The 21015-nt window shown below is 41.8% G+C and overlaps 2 protein-coding genes across 5 annotated transcripts in view; one reads left to right on the top strand and one right to left on the bottom strand.

Annotated features, from left to right (window-relative positions):
• The window catches only part of LOC128787929 (atherin-like), a 39558-nt gene extending 32051 nt beyond the window's left edge, over nucleotides 1-7507 (top strand). The window contains exon 3 of the transcript XR_008430900.1: nucleotides 7428-7507. The gene's annotated coding sequence lies outside the window, so the exon portion shown is untranslated. The remainder of the gene's footprint in view (nucleotides 1-7427) is intronic.
• Nucleotides 5620-19855, bottom strand: XRCC2 (X-ray repair cross complementing 2). 4 transcript variants are annotated; one of them, XR_008430906.1, is made up of 4 exons: nucleotides 19775-19855; nucleotides 15323-15404; nucleotides 6355-9767; nucleotides 5620-5803 (listed from the first exon to the last, which is right to left on the bottom strand). XR_008430906.1 is itself a non-coding variant. In XM_053942564.1 (4 exons), exons 1-4 carry the CDS (start codon nucleotides 19811-19813, stop codon nucleotides 6442-6444), a joined length of 357 nt encoding a protein of 118 aa, XP_053798539.1. In that variant the 5' UTR covers nucleotides 19814-19855; the 3' UTR covers nucleotides 5620-6441. The 4 variants fall into 4 exon arrangements, 2 of the variants coding, with proteins under 2 accessions (XP_053798539.1, XP_053798529.1); XR_008430913.1 differs by having other exon boundaries at nucleotides 5620-5837; XM_053942564.1 differs by having other exon boundaries at nucleotides 5620-6447; nucleotides 9538-9767.
• Between the last annotated feature and the right edge of the window lie 1160 nt (nucleotides 19856-21015).

Genomic DNA, 21015 nt, shown 5'->3' on the forward strand with positions numbered 1-21015 from the left:
GGACAGGGTATCATTGCTTGTGTATGAGAGGGTGTTTTCAGCAACCTACAGAGCGGACTGGAGTGCAGTTTGCTTTCGTTACGTTAATTAAGCAATTTACTGGAATTTAGCATGTGGCAGATTGGCAGGAGGCAAGTTTAACTTGGGTTGTGTGGCTGAGATCCTTTCACTGCGTTGACAGCCTCGAGTCCTGCCAACAGAGCAGCACACTCACTGCATTTCTGCTGGTGGCTTCTGTGCTAAGTCCAACTTAAACAATTCCATTGGGGCCTGACAAAGGGAATGGATAAAAATGAACAGGATCTACATTATTTGAGCAGTCTGTTGTGAGCAAGATATCCTGAGTCTGTTTATAAGTAATGAATTTTCATTCAAGCAGTATCTTACCTGGGCTGGCAAGAATTCTGTTAGCTATTAGAGCATAATTATTTTTTAATATTCACATGGAAAATGTTTTTATTTTTATTGTCTGTAACAGTTTCTTCACATTGTTTTTCTTCATAGGTTTATTGTCTAGGTTATGCTGTAGTCATTAGCATTTAAATCTATAGGTTGTTCTGGAGTTGCCATGGCTTGTTTGGGAACGTCAGCTACACAAACTTCCAGCAAATAAGCAAAATTGAGACTTGAGCTGGTGGTTGGAGAACAACATGAATGCAGCCTATAGCACACTCAAAACCAATAAAAGCCAAAGGCTGCTTGTTTGGCAAAGCTGCCCTATACTCAAGCCTTTTAGACCTGAGTTTGTTAAAACACCTTAAAACAGACCTTTAAGCTTTGCTGTTTTCATGGCAGAAGCCTGGGCAAGTCATAGCCTCCACCATCTTCTATGTTTCCTTTGATGAATTAAAAATGAGTACTCAAACAAGACCATCAACTAAAAGTCTGCAAAAAACCAATTCCTTATTCAGGAGTACTTAAGGCTTTTATACAGTTTCACAGGATTGGGGGGGTTGGGGTCTTTGTATCAAGACTACGCTCTGACCTCTCTTTTCTTCTGTATTCAAAACCTAACGTCACCCTGCCCAGGATTATCTGGATCTGCTTTTCAGTATCAAGACCAATTAACTGGTGAGAAGGAAAGCTGTGGGGAAACAAGGCAAATCCAAAATGAGATGAGGCTTCAGTCTCTACTCCAGTCTCCGCTTGTATTTATTCTGGTTTCCAGCAGGCTTCTTTTGGCAAAGAGAGATTTACTGCTTGAGCTTTGGCACAGTGTTTCAGACAGGGAGGAGAGCTGGGACAGGAGACCACAGTAAAAAAATGTACCTCGCATTCAGTTTTCATTAAACAAAAGGATTTCTCCATTTCTTTTGAATGTCCTCTTCTATGTTATGATGGCTTTGCAAGATGAAATGCCTTCTGTCGTATCAGTGTGTTGCTGTTGTTCACAAGAATCCTGGTGGCAACTAAATATATGTTTTAGTCTGTGTATGAATTAACATTTTAGTTTTAGTACATCCTACCCCATAATTATACTGAATTGGTTTTGGGGAGCCTGAAAGCCTACCTGCTTCCCAAATATAATGGTTTTGACTTCAAATAAATGAGAGGACAACAGTGACACTGAAATCATCCAGAGCAGAGAGTAGCCAGGACCAATTCTACATACTGAGAATTCAGCAGGTTTTGAAATTTTGCACTGATATTTGATGATTTCTTATCCTAACAAAAAGCACTTTTGTTTGTGCCACCTTTATTTTCCTTGCTCTTGGAGAAAACAGGTTGTAGGATCAAAAGATCTAGAAAACCGGCCTTGTTATTCTGTGTCTGCATTTTTATCATCTTCAGTCTCTAATTCAGCTGTGCTGCACATGTAAAAGTGCAAATTCAGAAGGAATAGTTCAGTTTGACTTTCGGCTTTCAGATCTGCAGAATTTTCATACCCAGTGAGTTCATTGGAACACCTGCCTGCAGCGCCACCTGCTCTGTGTTCTAGCACTCTCTCCTACTTTTCCCATTGTCCATGGGATCTTTTATCAATCCATGAGTGGAGCAACACTGTGTTGAAGAATGCACAGCCCAAACCAGAGTATGTTTTTAGTTCAAAAAATAAACCCAAAGAATAGTCTTTTCTTGCCTTTGGGGTAGGATACCACACACACTCTTATCTTACCAGAAAAGGAAGTATTGGGAAATTTTGTTTCCTAGAAGAGCTATTAGAAGCAGCAATAATACCCACACCAAGGCAAAGAGAAAAGCCTGTTTTGTAACTTTGACACTCTGTTATGCTGCTCTTTCTTGTTACTATTTGGTTCACAGCCATGAGGGTGGGTGAAGTATCACCAAGGGTGGGTGAAGTATCACCGAGACTGGTGGATGCAACAACCTCTGTCCTTCATTCAGAGCAGGAAAACCATTTGAGCTTCTTTACAAAACAGAAGTGACTTTGACACAAAACACAGGCACGAGATCCCACCAGAGCAGAGGCATGAGCAGAGCTATGAAATTTGATCAGAATGAGAGACAGGGTTTCCTTTAGTGGTGTCTGTACTCTGTGACAGTGGTTGGGTGTCATTGCCACCATATGTGAGCATTGTGCAGCTCTAGAGGGGAGCAGAGCCAGCTCTCCCTGTGCCAGGAGGGATGCCAGGAGCAGTGCCCTGGTCCAGGAGCTGTGCTGCACCTCCCAGCAGGTGCCCCCAGCTGAGAGTCTCCATCAGGCTGTGCTGTGGTGCTCAGTCACAGGGGTGAATTACTGACATCAGTGTCAGCTGATCTGCAACCAGCAAAGACCTGAGAATGTCAGAAATTCCAATTTCCACCACTGAGAAAAGCTGATTTGCTACTGTGGCACGGTGAAAATCAGGCATATTAGGATTTCCCTTCTGAGTCCAGGGTGGCCTCAGTGACTCCTCTGCCATGGTGAGTGATGGAACCTTTCCTGAGCATTTAGCAGCCAGCAGTGGGTCATGGACACTCTCTGGCAGGCATGAGGCAGCTGAGCCCTGCCTGCCTCCAGCTAGCACTGACTGCTCCTTGATTTAACCACACCTGTGGGAGCGAAGGAAAGAGCTCAGCCAGTTGTTAGGATACTTATGGAATCCCACAAGACATTTCCACAAAATTGACAACTGTGCTAGTAAGTACTTTTTTGTGTCTGCTCAAGGGACTGAAATGTCTAAGTTATTATCTGCAGCAGGGACTTCAGGCTTAATAGGCTCAGAGTGCTTGTGCAGGCCATACAATCAATGGGAAGGGGCGTGTAGTGTCAGCCTGCAAGATTTGTTGTGAACAGGACTGCAGAATAATCATATTTGGAATGCCTCCATGGATTTTAAAGATGGTGAGCCCTTTCCTTTTACTGCGTGGGCTATTCAAATTCCTGCCTCCATTGGCTCCTGTAACTTCATTGCCTATGCAACTAGTCTATAGCATTTGCTTAGGGGATTCATAATTTTTTTTTAAAGCATCATTTTTTTTCTGATGGGTGAAAATACAAGCAGCTGTATAATTTCACGAAATGTGATTTTATTGTCAGAAAAGTGCCACTGATGAATATGGTAATTGAAATGCAAGCAGTGCCAGTAGTATCACTGCAGAGCCACTAAGTTAAGGCATTAAAATATAGGATGAGGGAAAGTTTAGCCATGACCTTGTAAGTGAATGCTCATCATCATGGGCAAGACTGTTAGCAGCCATGGGGACAGGGTGGCCTCCCACCAGTTTCCTGCTTCCCAGAAGGGGTTGAATGGTGTCCCATCTCCAGTTGTGACATTCAGTGGCAGTATGTCCACCAGGACATGCTCACAGGAATTCAGAAGAGCAGAACAGCAGCTCTGGTGGTGTCTCCTCTCCAGCCAGGTTTTCCTCTTCACGGTGGCTGCAGGCTGCTCCTGCAACCCCCTGACCTTTTGAGAGTGTGCTGATTTTAGCTAAGCCATTCTTTGCTACTATAGGCATTTTTCTACAGGCTCTGGAGAGAAATGAAGCCCTTTGCCTGCCAGCTTTTGAAGACCAAATGGCTCTCCTGTTTCCCATACTTCAGCAAAGCCTTGAGGAGTTTCCCAAACGGCCTCCCCTTTTCTCAACCTCTTCCCCTATCACTTCCCTCCTCAGAGAGATATTGGGATGGAGACAGAACTGTCAGTGATGGAGCCTGAGATGTGTCTCACAGACAGCACTGCCTACCACAGCGTGGTCTTCTCCATCAGCAGTGTGAATGTACAGATATTCTAAGTCAAAATTCCTATTCATCCCTTGACAGGACATGTAGAGTCCATTCCTTGACCTTTACCAAGCCACCTTTGCCGCCTTGGCTTCTGTTTGCCATTGCAGGAACCTCACGGCTTAGCCTCTTTTTGGAGCAATGGCCTAAAATCTTGTCCTTAATATTCAAACCCCAAGATTTCTTCTCTTTCCTATCTCCCCCACAGCTAGGAGGTCTTTAGCACAGGCCCAGCGAGATGTATGAGAAAGAAACCTGGCAAAAGGTTTAAATTAACTCTAGTGGTTGTGCCAACTCCTGCAGAACGAGAGTGCCAAGATGCAAACATGGCTGTTCACCAGCATTTGGCAAGGCGGTGACATCTCATCACCACTATCCTGGAGCACTGAGGCCCACACAGGTACAAGGACCAGCTGGCTGGGGCACGATGCAAAGCAGGGTGGGAAAGCAGAGGGAAGAGTGCCAGACTTTTCCCAAACGAAGTCACAGCCCTGTTTCTTCAAAATCATCTACTCAAATGTGACATTACTCCTGATTGCCAACAGAATCAAGCCTCCACAGCTACTTACCACTTAACTGATGTGTCACATGGGTTCAAGCTTCCCTGTCTGGGTAGCCCAGTCTGTGCTAGTAATAAAGAGTGCACATAAACTCTCAGCAAAGGAGAGAAGACTCACTTTCAGTGAAACTTGCTCCTGCCACAGAAAGCTTCAAGAGTGCTCTGGAGCAAAGTGCTGACTGTTGGGAAGGTGCCTGGAGCTGGAGAGAAAAAAACCCCAACATAAAATAAAAAGTCTGCTTTTATATTTAATTCCTCCTGGGTTCAGAGCAGCAGTTTTATATTTTCATTATAAATAAGCTATAAAGCATCTACATAGTGGAATCCAGATTCCCAGGTGCAAACAACCTACAGGTCCACTCTAGTCAACCGTCTCTTTGAAAGTATTACCATGCTAGACCAGGTCTGTGAAGTTCATGGGCCCTTTTGTCACATTCCACGTTATTCACAGCCCAGTGCCACTCTGCTGTCTTCTCTCACACACAGGGATGGCCTAACTTTTGATTTCAGAGACTGCTGCAGGGCATCAGCTCTCCATCCAGACCGTGCACATGCATTGTAGTCACATTCCTTTACCTGTCTGAATTTTTTTTCCATGGCCAAAGTCTTCCAAGCCCTTCCAGTGCCCCCCCTTCTTTACAAAATGCTTGTATTTTGTAAAGCTTTACAGGCTTGATCCTGTGCTACTCTGTAGCTGTTGGACACACTGCTCCTGTCTGCAGCTTTTACACAGGAGGGAATTCACTGCAATTTCCTACACCAGCTGGAGTTTGGTGCTGTGGCACAGCTTTATCCTGACGTGGGTATTAAGTTTGGCATCAGGCTTGGTGATGGCAAAATGATGTTGCCCTTCGCCCCAGTATGCTATTTGCATATCAAAAGTACATTTGAATAAAGAGGTTCAAGACACATTTTATTAAAGTAGCCACAGAAAAGTAAGAAGTCATGTTCCTCTTCAGACACAGTCCAAGGCTTCTATATAGCTGCCATCAAAGTGGTATTTCTTCTTCCTCTGTCCATTACTCTCCAGCAAAAACACAACTGCAGGTATGTTTCTACAGGAGAACATTTATCTTCTGCCATTTCCAAATGCCAAGGAAAATTAAGTTTCTGAGATTAGTTATATAAGAAAAAGGAAATTTGAATTTTATGCGCAAGTGCAAACTTAAACCAAGCAAACTGTTATTTGTATTTTTATTTGCTCTATAAAAAGCCTAGGAATACAAAGAACTTTTAACTGAATATAAAACTCAACATTTTCTTTCCAGGTGTCCATAGAAATACCAGTTTAGTAGAAAATAAATACAAAACCTGCAAAATACCTTAATTTGGATTTGCTAAGAAGCCCTCGTTATTAAAAGAATGGGGGAAAGGGTGAAGTAGTTCCTTTTTATTTCAAGCTTGCTGCTTTAATTCCATGTTGCATATGAATCAACAAACAAAATTCTAAGGAATGTAAAAAGTTCCTGTGTCTACAAAAGCCTTAATAATACCACCCTGAGCTGAAGAACAATGGCACTGACATGAAAGGATTTTCATTTCTAAGAAATATCTGGCTAAGTCAGAGCTCAGGAATACATGTATTCCATGCTCTTCTGCAGGGCTGATTTAAACCAGACCTACTAACCTGAAATGTGCTTCCTCCCTGGGAGACTGAGCTGCAGCAGCTCAGGGCACCTCAGGTGAGACAGTGGGCTGGAGACAGGGTGGTACCTCAGGTCTAGGTGAAAGAGGAGAATCTGCATTAAACAGAGTATTCCAGATATAATGCTACATTTCATACACTGTTCCTGGCTCACAAGGATGGACTGCAGCCTCCACTAACTACAATTGGTACAAAATTTTGAGTAAATTCTCCGCTTAAAAAATGGCAAACTCCATGTTTAATACCCACAGAGCATTAAGGTACAAACAAAATTCCTGCTTTCCATGTTCTTTATCTCTGCATCTTTCTGAGACTTGTATCCTACAGGTTCATTTTTCCAAATGGCGTAATTTTGGCAAAGGATGAGGTCAGTGAACTCCCAGATTATGCACTGCCTATCCCTCCTGCAGCATTACAGGGATATGCAGATGCTCAGCACCTCAGAAATCAGGCTTGCTATACAGCTAAAACAAATGTGCAGAGCATGAATATTACAATTACCAGAAAATTTTTAAAAAATCTGCCTGCATTCAAAGTAAAAATAAAACAGGGAAATTTCAAAATTTCCTGAGGTGCTCTTTTTGATCAACTAGAACTTTGGCTTCATTTCAATTTAGGCATTTCTTTTATAGTACAATGCAAAATACAAACTACATTGTGAATAATATAAAAGCTTTTTTTTCCAGATGGGAATGCCAGAACATATCCATTGTTTTGTTTTTGGTTTTTTTTTTTTTTCCCCTCAAGCATATTCTTCAGCAAATATGATTTTATGAAGAAGTTAATCATCAGTGGAGTTGTATTCTCCAATGGAAAGGAGGGCTGTTTGTTTTTGACTTTTTTCTAGTAGAAGTTACATAGTACTAGAATTTTCAGGTTTTAAAGTTCTCTAGTTCTACTTGAAATTTTCCATTCATTTTTTACAAAGAAATTCAATAATGCCCTTTATCATAATTCATAGTGAAAGTGTCTACTCATGGTAACTATTTAACTTGGGTCCACTCTAGGCTGAGTGGCTGCTATATATTTTTTCATGGATTTCTGTACTCATGCAGGTTTTGAAATAAAATACATATTGGTGCTGATGGATGAGAAAGCACAAATGAAGTGACATTCTATAAAACCATCAGCTCTGGGGAGATTTGAAAAGGCAAAGTTTGCTCGTGTGTCAAAGAACTGATGGCAAGAAGAAGTGATCAGATGGAAGGCTTAAAATGAGAAGGGAAAAAAGGAAGTTTTCCCACAGAAAGAATAATTAAATTGAACTCATTGTGAACAGACACAGTGGAACCCAAGAGGGTAACTGAACTACACAAAGCTGGGATTCCAGACATACATTCAGCTTGAAAAGGCTGCTTCAGAAGTCATGAAATTCAAAGGTAAGTGTCTCACAACAGAGTTTTTTAGGCATCTTCCTCAAAAAGATACTGAGCTAGATACTTCTTCTTAATATGCGTTTTTGTTAATAATCTCTTCAATCTAAACTATAAAACGTGCTGTGCAACATGACTGAACAAACATCGCTGTGAGAAGTATTTCCCCCTTGTTTGAGTAATTTGAATTTGTAAGCTAATGTAAGTTTTTGTGTTAAATAATGTACTGTGTGCGATTTTCTTTCTTGTAAAGCACTTTGAAGCTTTCAAAGGGCACTCTAGGTTCATAAATAAAGTGGTGTTCTTTGCCAGAACTGTAGGGCATTTCTCATAAGTTCTGAATCTTCTTTGCCAGAATTGCAACATGTTACATGCCAAATCCTGCACACAAATGTTGTACATGTGGCAAATACATACTGGTAAAGACCAGAGGCGTGGCATTCCTGGATTTCTTAGAGAGAGTGGGGAAGGGAAAGAAGTGGGACGGAATAATGAAGAAGGGCAGAGAAAAAGTCTGTGCATCATTTTAAAAAATGAAAAATGACAAAAAAACAACCTTCACTCCCAAAATAACCCATAACTTGCAGTTAATCATTTCCAAAAATGAAACTGTTTGCTGCATGCAGCACAAGCTCACAGGTACCCAGAGCTGGGTCTTTTCCTTCAGTTATGGAAACCAGGTTTTTCAATGCCAGACATTTGTAAGGGTCAGAACACCTGCAATCCCTGCTCCTCTGAGCAGCCGCTAATGTAAATGGAGAGGCTGAGAGCCAGGAGAAGCAGCAAAGTCAGGATCACCACTATTTAACAGGCTGTGAAAATTAATCCTCTTCTTCAGGCAAAATTGGCATTTCTTACGCCCAAAGCTACAGGGAATAAACCAGGGCCAATGTTTATAAAGTGTGAACTCTGGCCTCTTTGCAACCTCTGCCACAGACAAGTAGGCTCCTACTTCTGCAGCTTGGAAGAGGAGGAGTGTAAAGCAGCAAGACCCAGAAATTCCAACAGCCATTTGGCCACATAGGCTAGACTGCTGAAGGATACCAGGACTTTAAGTGTCTTTGGTTACCATTTTCTTGATTAAGCACAAACAAGTAATGTCAACAGTCCTATACAATTTGGATGGAATTCCTGAAGTAATTAAAAAAATTTACCATTCCCTGCCCTTCACTGAATTTCAAGAAAATGGTGACAATTATTAATCACCCAGCAACAACCAGCTAGTTGAAAAGTTACTAGAAGGTACTTAGACCTAATCAGGCCTTAAGCACCAGGATTTGATAAATGTTTACTAAATAAACTGATGTTAAAACTGAACTCCACATTCTGCAACACTAAATGAACGTTTTACTATCTGGTTTCTTTTGAGGTGGCAAGAAACTACAGTAAAACCTTTGCTGTTGGCAGAATTACACTGCTTAGAGAAAAACATCCTGTGTGTTACCATTTGCTGCCATGATTTACAGAGATACGGTCTGTAGTCTGTATCGGTTTCATGTGGAAGTTTTAAAGGTAAAAAGTTTTCTGCAGAGTTTGCAGATTTCTGCATTAGTGTCTGTGTTGTTGCAAAGAGGATCAAGTGGTGCTGTGTCACAAGCTTTTCAAGGAAGTTAGCACATTTCTTCAGGTTCATCTCCTGCAAGGTAAGACTCTCCCCTCCATTGCTTCTGTCTATCCAATAGAAAGCTGATAAACTGTCTAAAAGCAAAACACAGAGCGAGGGGTGAGCGCAGAAGAGGTTTTCTAGAGAGTAGAGAGTGAGGAGTAACTGAGTGCTACTACTGCAGCTCACAAGGAAGAGCCTTCCCAGGCACTGCTTTATCATTTCTTCTGTCCCTTGTGCCAGTCTGTTCTCAAGAATGGTGACCAGCCGGAGCATATCGAAATGGTAATCGGTGTCAACAAACATGACTTCTACTTCCAGTCCTCCTTCTGCTTTGGGAATGATGCAGCGGGCTATTAGGTGATAAAGCATTTCTGTTTTTCCTGTCCCTTCTGAGCCATGGAATTCAATAACATCTCCTGTTCAAAAACAAAGCAGCACCTTGTCAGGTAAGAGTATTTATAGCCCAGAGTTGGTTCTCAGTGTTTTCTGAACCAATACTCACTATTCCACAGATTGGAAAATGCTTTTTTTTTTTTTTGACATTCATAAAATGGCTTAAATCCTGGTTAGCATCCACCAAAAGATATTTCAGTTTTCAAGAAAGGCCTCTAAAGTGAAGTTAATCAACTGTGAACACAGGTTGAAAGCCTCTGCCAGCACCATCGAGGATATTTCCATCAATAAAAGGCTGGAAACTGGATTTCATCTATATCATTACAGGCAGATAAAGGCAGAAGAGGAAGCTGCTACACAAAAGTGGCTAAGAAACCATCTACACTATGCACACACAATTAAGAAATAACCAAGTAGAGGACAAAACAAAAAAAATCTGACATATTAGAGGTCATTTCACATAGATGTCACATGCTGCATGTCACAAGATTCCTACAGGAATCTGTGACTGGTAAAGAGAACACCATTAAGTTTATTTGGCACTTATATTCTACTGTGGTGATAATAATGTGAAAGTGCTTCTTTTGACAAGGGAGACTCAGGGATTCCTTCAACTCCAGGCAACGCCTCTGTCTGAAGCAAAGAATCTCTGTTCATAAAAGGATTCAGCCTAATTACCTCATCCATGTGGGTCATAAAATACATATCATAAAAATTTAAAATGTTAATTAAAAACAGCATTACGCTTCATTAGGAAACCAGTTCTTTTGTTGGATGTGAATGCAAGATACTCTAAAGCCTTATCCAAAGACTTCTGATGTTTTGTATCAGAGCAAGACCCTAGAAGAAGTTAATTTATTAGCTGGTCTTTATAAATGTCTAATTTTGGGAACTGGATTATTTATTTATGACATTTTGGATTTTATAGGCAGAAGGGTAACCACATGCAGTAAGGAGAATCACACAACTGTAATTGCAGGAAGGTGAGAGATTTCCATGGCCTTGGCAAGTGCAAATGGCATAACAGCTTTCCATAGGGGGATGCAAAAGTAGAGAATTAACTGCAACTTTCCTTAAACATGTTTGTACCTGCCTGAGTTAACAGGGTTTTTCAAGTCACTGCTCAACTTCTAGAGGACGTCCGTATTCACAAATGCCTACAATGTCAAGATGCAGTTTGGGATCGGGGAGGAGGATGGCAGGGAAGAAACCAAGCTCATCTCCCTTTGCAGGTGTTAAAAGCAATTTACACCTGATGTGACGAGTCTGCCCATTTCAGTGACACTCGGAAATACCATTTATATGAATTTCTGATACTTCGAAATCTATTAAAAAGCTTGATTGCTTCCCAAGCCCTTACTAAGCTGTTCTGAATGGGTCCCTCACTTCTGAGATGAACAATAACTACACATCCTGGGACATAAGTTTTTATTTTCTCTTCCTGCCCAGAAGTCACAGTGCCCAACTCTGACACTTGCAGCCAGTGGCTCTGGTGTCACACAGACTGTACCAGAGACCTAACCACACCCTGGCAGGGTGAGATAGCAGCTTGGAAGAGCTCCTCCTAAAAGTGCTGGGTAGGTCATTCCCTCCTATTTTGTCTCTTGCAGTGTTTTAGAACAATTGTGTAAGGCAGCTCTTGATAAGGAACAAAGTGTATCTTTTGCCTCTGGCTGTGACACAAAACTTCTGCCACCCTGATTGGCACTTCTGAATCCAGACCAGTAACTGAGTGGGACCAACAGGCAACAGACTGCTTCATCTGCCTTTACAGCAAAATATGACCTGCTGGATTCAAAAATTATTCTGGGAAATAAATGCTTCACTTTTTCCATTTGAAGACATTCTAGCAGGATGTCTGTGTGCTACAGAATGACACTGGATGAGGGTTTTTTATTGGCAGAAGTAATAAAACTTATTTAAGTAAAAATTCCAAGCTGAATGACAAAAATCATTCTCAGAGGTTTTGCTGGTGGTCGTTTATTAATGTGAACAGCAAGACAGCCAAGCATCCCTCAAAGTTTGTTCAACATTGCTGAAAGAGATACACAGCTGCCTTGTAGTTTGACCAAGACACTTGAGTTACTCTGAAAACAGTAACAGCTTGGACTGCAAGAAAACCTCAAGAGAGCCGGGGATTTCTGTGCCTTCCTGATTATCCAAGAGGCTGTCCACAAGGAGAACGGGTGCAAAACAGGAGCCATTTATAGCAACATCTATAAATGTAGGGTTTCATTGAATTAGCAACCAGGCTGTTACAGTAAGATAAGAGGGGAAATTAATTTCTCTGGATCAGAGAGGACAAACCATGACACAGCAAAGGAGGAAGTGAGGCCAGCAACGTTTTCAAGAAGCCTCTGACATGCTGACAATAGGTCACAGAAGAAACTCAGTGATCATGACTAGCATCATTCATTAATGTCAAAACAACTTTGAAAGGAGGATTAGTAGAAAGATACTGTCACAGGATGAGAACAGGCTGAGAGGGAGAGCAGGAACAGCACTTAAACATGGAAGAAAGTTAATGGGAATTTTTTTCTATTAGAATTGGTGTTGGCAGACACTAAGCATATCAGTAGATGAATGTTCCATTAGCTTGGCAAAACATGCAGAAGACAAACTAATTGGGTTAATAAAAACTTAAGTTTGTGAAGATTTAACAGATGGAGATGGATGAGTAGAGTGATTTCACATGAAATTCAGCACTGGTGAATTTAAGAATTAGGTTTTAAGGAGTCCCCTAACACATTGCCTGGCTCAGGGCAGCCTGAGCTGGCTCATTATGGGCAGACTAAAGAGAATAATGGTCTAGTTCTAGGAATGGGCATGCAGGTTAAACTAAATGATGCTGAAGAAATGTAAATATTTATGTAAGATTAATATATTTTTAACTGAAACACTGTGTTCAGTCCTGGTTATGAGTTTGGTGTTATGTCTTGAATGAGAAGAGCCTTATTTTTGTCTGTAATCAATCCACCTGAAAACGCTGGTTAAACTATTTTCTGACACTGCAGATACAAACAGGCTGTTGGAACACTCAGCAATAACTTTGTGTGTTTCACATTTTAGGCTACCTTGAAGTTCCTGGGATGGTCATTTACAATACTGTGCAGAAGCTGTCACTAATATTTATACCATTTATAAGTGAAGTAGAAAGGCCTAATATTTATTCCAAGTTAAATGTTGGGTGTCATGCAACTGGTGAACATCAGAGCCTTACGCTGACACCCACACCTTCATGCCAGTGGCACAGGGGAAATATGACTAGCAATAGTGGAAGATTATTTAAGGCTTGTGTCAGTTTTCCTCCATTCCAGAAGAGCTTAAATGGTATGTAATTAATGTACTTATGTGCTCTTAAATATGCAAGTCCATCATAATTAGAAGCAGTGGTTAGAGTATCACATTAATACCTATATTACCTGTCCCTATTTTACAGTACCCTGACATGCAAGTTATAAACACTTAACTAAAATGTAACCTTTGGATAGTTTATTGAACTTCATATATTTGTTTGGTTTAAATTTCATCAGAAAAAAACCAATAATTTAGGTCTTTGCATTGCTTTAATCACAGCATTTTAGATTAAGAGCTGTTCAGTATTGACTTCATGGGCAACATATTACAGAATTCCACAGTGACACACTAAAAGTCAAGTTCATGACAAATGGAGAGGTAGGCCTTCAACAGGGATTTAAGACTGAATAATGTGAACACACATCAAAATAACACATGGGCTCAGATGAATACTGTGGTATTAAAAGACAAAGCAAAAATGTAATAAAAGGTGAAGTCCATTTATATATACAGCTAAAGGGCTGTGCTAATATGTTAGGCAGCTTCATTAATGTCAGCCAAAAAGCATGACCAATACGGGTAATAATTGATACCATTTGTTGGAAGCAGAAGAAAAATACAAGTGCTTCAAAAGTTCAATTGGCACAGAGAAACAGTGATGAATTTTAGAAGGTTTCCAGCCATCTTAGAACTGAGGTTCTGGAACAGTCTTCAGACAGACATGAACAACCTATAAAGCTTTAAGAGCAAAGCAGATCATTTGACATGAAATTATGTAATGCTATGGACTGCAGCAAGGGCAGTTAGTGATCCCCAAGAAAACATCTTAAAATCTGTTTGACCAGTACATAACCAGTTCAGTCTCAAACATTTGTTTGTTGTGTGTAAAGTTGACTAAAAAATACAAAACATCCAGACTAAAAGATCATTTAATATTTATGTTTTGAAAAAAATACAGTAATATCTCATCTTCTAAAAAAAATTAAGAATTTGAGAGCCTTGTGAAGCATACACCAATTTCGCTCCTGCCCCTTAATTCTTCTTGTGAGTAACATAGCAGTTCAGAAATGAAAGTATTTAAATATTCTTCTGTGCTCTACCTGCACTGGCTTAGCAGTATTTCTCCACCCTTTATCATTGTTATATCACATTGGAAACTTTCAGGGCAGGAATCATGTACTGCTAAAGCCCACATGTGTTTTCTACTGCTGCAAAACAATACACAAAGGCTCTCACAGTGACTGTGTTTGAAGACTAAGCATCATCTCTCATCCAATTATCCTGATTCTTTGTATTGCTTTTTCTGCTCTTTCTTCTGAACATTCCATATTTGTGGGAATTCAAACTGCAGACAAGTGTGCTGTTAACCACTGAAGCCACATACTTGCCCTATGAAATCCACTCGTACATAAATTCCCCAACAGCAGTACCTCACCACTGATCCTTACAGTTTGCCACTCATATGCCTTTTTTCATATATATTTTTAGTCTTGTGTAATCAGAGTTATCTCTTCAATTGTGAAATTCATGAAATTTCACACAATCTGGAAAATCAGTCTGACTTCTTGAATACTGTGTTATTTTCTGTTTAGTTCACTAATTTCTTTCATTAAAATATTCAATCTGGATCTTAAAATTTCTTGTACTGGTGTCATTGAAAGGCTACCCCATTTCTCCAATCTGAAATTCTTGTTCACTCACTGAAGGTCTCTATGAGCCATGTTGATCCTGACACTGCAAACTCATTCAACTAATTAGTACCTATGTCCATAATGGAATTGTTTATGAAGTTCTATTCTAAGTATACTTAGGATTTTTCAGGTCAAGACTGAATGGCTTGATGACTTGGCTTCATTGAAAAATACTGTTTGCTCATGCTCCTTATCCTAATTTACCCAGACTACTCTGTATCACTGAACTCTCTGCTATTTACTGAACCTCATGTTCTTTGCAAATTTCTGCAGTTATGACTTTGTGGTGGTTGTCAAGACCACTGATTAAAGAAACAAACAAAGAGATTTAATGACAGACTCTAGAACAAATTGCTGGAAAACTACTGACACTGACCAACGTGCTTGGTATTTACTCACCTAAATCTGTGTCTTGATAAACATAAAGTAGATTTTGAGGCCTATTTAATAATATTTGGAAGGGTGACTTTACATTATTCCATTTTATCTAGTTTGCATTGAACTGCATCAGCAATTGGAATTCTGATCAAGGGCAAAATAATTTACTTGTATGCTTATTTATGAGATTACTTTTACATGAACATTTTTACCATGAACAGGAGATCCTTCCTCAGCAAACAGACAAGGTTCGAGATTCTTCAGAGAACTTCTGCCCTCAAGTCGTGCAAGCAGCTTTTAAAGACAAGACAAAGAGCCATGCTATTAACTTAAAATAATGAACCTCAGGACACAAATTTAAAGGATTCTAAGAACTGACAGTTTTCCATAACAGTCCTATTGAAAGATTAGCCTGATTTTAAAAATGTTTTCATAAATACATATGGAAATGTATAGGCTGGACTACAGCAACAGAAGGTCCCAGCCTTACAAACAAGGAGCACACATTCAGTGGCAGTGAGGACTGGAGATATGAGGATAAATAAGGTTTAAAAAGCAAAGGCTGCTCAGGGACATTAGTGAGAGGGATTGCCTCCAGTACACAGCAGTGCTGCCATTCCAAAGAACAAAGGGAAAGAACATAATTTGTAACAACCATCACCTCCAAAAAAAAATACTGTCTGAGAGGTGAAACCTTACCCATCAACAATCCCCTGAGCCAGCCTCTCTGAGCATTTGTAAGTAAAACCATGTGCATTTCACCTGAAAAGTTACACAAGGCTCCTCTGGGCTACAATCCTATTATATCATAGTTACTTGTTCAAACAGAGTATGGATTAAGAATGTTCAAAAGTAATTAGTCACCAGTGGCTCTGCAAGAACCTTTCTAAAGCAAGCTTGAATTTGTTAAGCAAGTTCTCCAAAGCCCCTCGTAAAGTCCATTGTAAAACTAATTAGTTCAAAGATCATGGACAGTTTATTAAATGGAGAGGTTTTTGCATAGCAAGTAGACAGGTACTCACAAAACCTGTGTTATTAGTAGTTCTGGCACACTGTGTAAAGCAAGAATGAACATTTTCCCTGGTACTAGAGCTGTTATTCCTTACATGTATTAGCACACATGAGAAAGGACATTATTGGGATGCTCAGTGTCACCAGAGCACCTACCCTGGTGCCAAATACTACATTCCCCAGGACATCCAGATGTCATTTAAAGATGTGAATAAAACAAATCCTGTTCAGTTTTATCCCATCCCAAGACCAAAAGAGCAGTGAGAACACATCTTCAAACAACTGCTGCCTTCTCTTGCTTTCCTCTTTGTCATATCCATCCTTGCTCTGAATGATCTTAAAAATTCTTTGAACAGTTGTGTGTGTGTTTGCCTTTAAGAGTAAAATAAAACTCCATTAAATGGTCCTGAATTTACTTCTAGTGGTCACAATGGGAATCTAAGTGTGACATTTTCATTGACATTTTAAGATTCCCTTCCATTAACAAAATGTCAATGTGTGTGCCTTGGCCTCTTCACACGTATCCAGGAGAGTTTTCTGACTCGTCCTCTGAAGGGCCAAGAAACCTCTTGAATTGACCTTGCTCTGGATCAGCAGATCCTCCCATTACACTTCACTCATTTGTGCAGCACAAAACACATGGTGAACTCCTGGGAACCAGCAGGGTTCCATGATCTGGACAAAGCAAAAATCCAGCTGGACATATGTACATAAGAATACAGGAACATAACTCAGGCACATAAACCAGCAGCTCTCAACTACCAAGAGGGCCTTGGCAGATCCTGCATGTGCAGCTCTTCTCTGCAAGCAGCTGCCTGGCCCTAGCCACCAGTGAAGAGAGGCTGCACCCACTGGGGAGAAGAATCAGGAATCTCCCACCCCTTTGTCGGCAGTGGAAATTGAGGGAAAGAGGAAAACCACCACAGGCTGCTGCTTTCTGATGCTCTTCACTTCTTAGCAGAGGAAGCACTGCTGCAGCACAGAGGGATAACAGGGGCTCAATGATGGGCACTGCTGGGGCCAGCAGTCACAACTACTGCTGGCCTGAACACATGGCTGCAGCCTCCTGTTCCTAAATTAATTTGTACACTAACAAATATATCCTCTGCAGTTTATTTTTTCTGGAACAGTGAGCTCCTCTCCCGTCCTCTTAGACTATCAACTCTAAGTTAACTCAGAGAGAGCAAATTGATCACTATCATTTAAATATGAATCTGACGTTATTTAAATGACAAGTTTATGTATTAATTTTAAATAACTACAGGTGCTTTCTCTGAGCACTGCTCATGAAGGTAATTTATGGTAATTTGCTGATGATAGCACACCTGTGTTTTTATCAAGCTTGTATTTACTTCCGAGTTCTGAAGCAGAATCTCCAAAGGCACTTGCCTCATTAGTGCCATGCTGGGAGCAACGGGGTTCCTGGCAGAAACAGCCAACAATTTTCCCTCAACTCTCACAAAGGTTTGTCCACAGTGCAGCAGAAACGATGGAAGCAAAGCTGAGATGAGAAACTGCACAGGCACCCCTCACCTCTGCCCACATTACAGACCAGGACAGCACGGGCTGCTCCAGATCGAGCAAGAGCCACCTTGGCTCTGTTCCAGGGGAGGCATTCCCATTGTGCCTCCTCACAGGTTCTTCTGGAATAAGAGAGGGGGAGAAACCTACAGCATGTAAAGGGTAATCTGGAGGGTGGATGTCATGTGCCCCAAGCTTTGTCACAGACAATGTACAGAACACAGCAGCACAGCACCCCTGGGGAGAACCTTGGAGAGGGGAGAGCTTAGAAAAAATTCCCAAGTCTATTTCAAATCCCTTATTAGAGACTTCTGATTCTATAATCAAAGTGTAGGTGCTCATTTCTTCCTCTATAAGTCTCTCTTCATTTTTTTTTACACAAAACACCACCCTTTAGTAACCTGCTAGTGGTAGCTCCTCACTCTTAGATATTCTTTGAAAATGCAATTATGCCAGCAAGAAACTGCACAGATATGCAGTTACATGTAGAAAATAAGCTGTAGAGCAAAAGTTCAGCAGCAGCTGGGTTAAATTAATTAATGACAAAGCTGATGGGACTCAAATATTTCAGCAATGCCTTTTATAATTTATTGTCCTTTTAATAAACAAATATGCATATGGACAGTCCCACTGACTAAGGCATGACATGCTCGTGCTCTGTTGGTTTCAACAGAGCTGTGCATCAATGCAAGCACACATGTGGGTCTTGTCAGGAATGAGAGATTACTTCATTAAAATGTTAAAGAAATTCAAATTAAATACTCCAGCTCTGGTAGAGGCTGTGAGCTAACCTACAGGCTATTTACACATACAAACCTATCTTGAGTACTAGACAAAATTTAATTCTCAACCACTATAACCGCTCTGATTGAGCTTTTGTAAACTTTGGGCACAAAGACATATGCAAGCTATTTATCATTACTTTTATTGTGATAAACCAAAGGTGTTTTGTAAGAAGTTCTAATTTGTTGTATTTATTATATTCAATAATAAAAGCACAATACTGCGGTTTCAGTATAACTCAGTAAAATCTGTCTTTATGCGTGAGACTATTAAAAGAACTATTGGTTTAAATTAAGTGCTTTCTGTTTCAAGTACTTTTACCATTTTTTGTCTGGACAATGTATTCATACATTGACTTCTCTTAACCCATTGCCTTTCAACTCCTCCCTTGTTCCAGGTTGGATATCCATCCACTGCAGGCAGTTGATGCCATGAGCATTCCCTGTCAGCACCACTCATGTGGACAAATAAATGCATTTACCCCTTGGACAAAGAGCACACCTCATGTCCTTAATTTGTGTCTATTTGCCAACAGTGGACATCTGGTACTAATTTTTTTTTTTTTTTAAGTGTCAAAAGGGTTTAAAAGCCCAAGTCCCACTGAAAACCACACAGAGCTTTAACAATAAATATTATCACACTTTTCTGTTTTATGTGAACTATTCAGCATATTCCGGTATAGTTACACACAAATCTCCAAGCAATTAAGTTGCTGATCGCAAGTGGAAGTTTCTAACAAATAAAACATCCAGAAATAAAAAAACCCCAAACTAATAACAACACAAGATCCCAAAACTCAAACATCTTTTCTCCTAAAGAGGGGGAAAGCAATTCCACCTTACAAAATGTTTATTTATAGAATCATAAAGTCGGAAGAGACCTTTAAGATCATCAAGTCCGAACCTTTAAATGAAACCTTCCTCACAGTTCTTCCTTAGGCATTGCCTTCAACGCTGGGAAAGGGAGCGCGAAGGGAATATTTATAAAGGAATTATCGAGACACTCGAACCAACCTCCCCCCGGGCTGCAAGAAGCGCCCATGGCAGGAATCCACCCGCATCCCGACACAAAGGCAGAACACGGACCCAGGGCACCCTGATCCCACCCTGGATCCGCGGGAAATCCACCGGGAAAGCCTTCGCGGCCTTTCGGGGGCGGAACTCCCTCCCTCCCTCACGCACCGCCCCCTCAGGAGGCCCGGCGGGGGCTCCCCCGCGCCCGCCCCGTGGGGGTCAGGGGGTGGAAGGCTCAGCGCTCCCCTTTTCCCCTGGCTACAGCCTCGCCCGGCTCTCCCCGCCCGTGTGCCCGAGCCCGGGGCTGCGGGGAGTGGGGCGGGGGCCGCGCCTCACCTGCGTGCCCGACTCCGCCCCGCCGAACGCGTCACCCATGGCGGCCCCGCGGCCCCGCGGCCGCCGCCGCCCCGCAGCGCCCCCGCCCGGCCGCCCCCTCTGCGCCTGCGCGGCTCGGCCCCCCCGGAGCGCGGGGCGGAGCCTGCGGGCTGCGGAGTCACGGGTTCGAGTCCCGCCTCCGGCTCAATTCAGGGCCACCCACCCGGCCGAGCCCTCGTACGCGGTTTGGGATTCCATTGACACGGCCGAGAGAATCACAGAGTCAAATAGGTTGGAAAAGATCTCTGGGATCATCGAGTACAACTTATTACCGAACGTCATCATGCCAAGCAGACCACGGCACTGAGTGCCATGTCCAGTCTTTCCTTAAACAGGAATGGTGACTTTCCCTCTAGGGACAGTGACTCCACCGCCTCCCTGGGCTGCCGTTCCAGTGTCTAATAATTCCTTCCAAGAATAAATTCTTCTTGTTGTCCAACCTAAACCTCCCCTGGCACTGCTTACAACCATGTCCTCTCATCCTGCCCCGAGTTACCTGAAAGAAGAGCCTGACCCCCACCCAGAGACAAGCTGTTTATTTATTTTTAAGGACTTGTCTTTCTGCAGGTGTGTGTGGGTTTTTCCTGCTGGAAAGGGGCAGGTGGCTGGGCTGCTGTGACTCAGGGAATGCTCCTTGGTGACACTGGGTAGCTGTGACTCAAGGGAAGCTCGTTCGCGTGGCTGCGATTAAACTCTTGACGCCTGCGAAACTGCTCTTTGCCAGAGCCAGCTATCAATTATGGGTTAAATTAAAAGGGGTCTAGAGTATTTTTAAGAAGTCCCTGGAATGAACGGGGCTTGCGTGGTGTGTGATGCTCCGAGGCAGGAGCTGATGGTCAGTGGCTTGGCCACGTCAGCAGCCGTGTGTCTGTGGTCAGCAGCAGGACCTGCTCCTCCCGGACCACGGCCCGTCCACTGCATTTGTGCAACCCGGGCAGGCAGGAGGGATGGGCACAGGGAGAACACAGGAGAACCTGTTTGTTTTTTCCATAGGCTAAATGCAAAACCAGCAGGATAAGAATAGCAGCTCCCAGTATCTGCATATCAAAGAGCAGTAATGATACCATCCCTGATACTGCACGTCCTTACAGTTAGGAGGAGAAACTGGTGGTAGAGTTCTCTATTTCTTCAAAGAAATCATGTTTGTGTATAAAAAAGAGTTTCTACTAGCATGCACCACAACGAAAAATCTAACCTCAGAT

The sequence above is a fragment of the Vidua chalybeata genome, chromosome 1 (genome assembly GCF_026979565.1).
Source record: "Vidua chalybeata isolate OUT-0048 chromosome 1, bVidCha1 merged haplotype, whole genome shotgun sequence".
Taxonomy (NCBI): domain Eukaryota; kingdom Metazoa; phylum Chordata; class Aves; order Passeriformes; family Viduidae; genus Vidua; species Vidua chalybeata.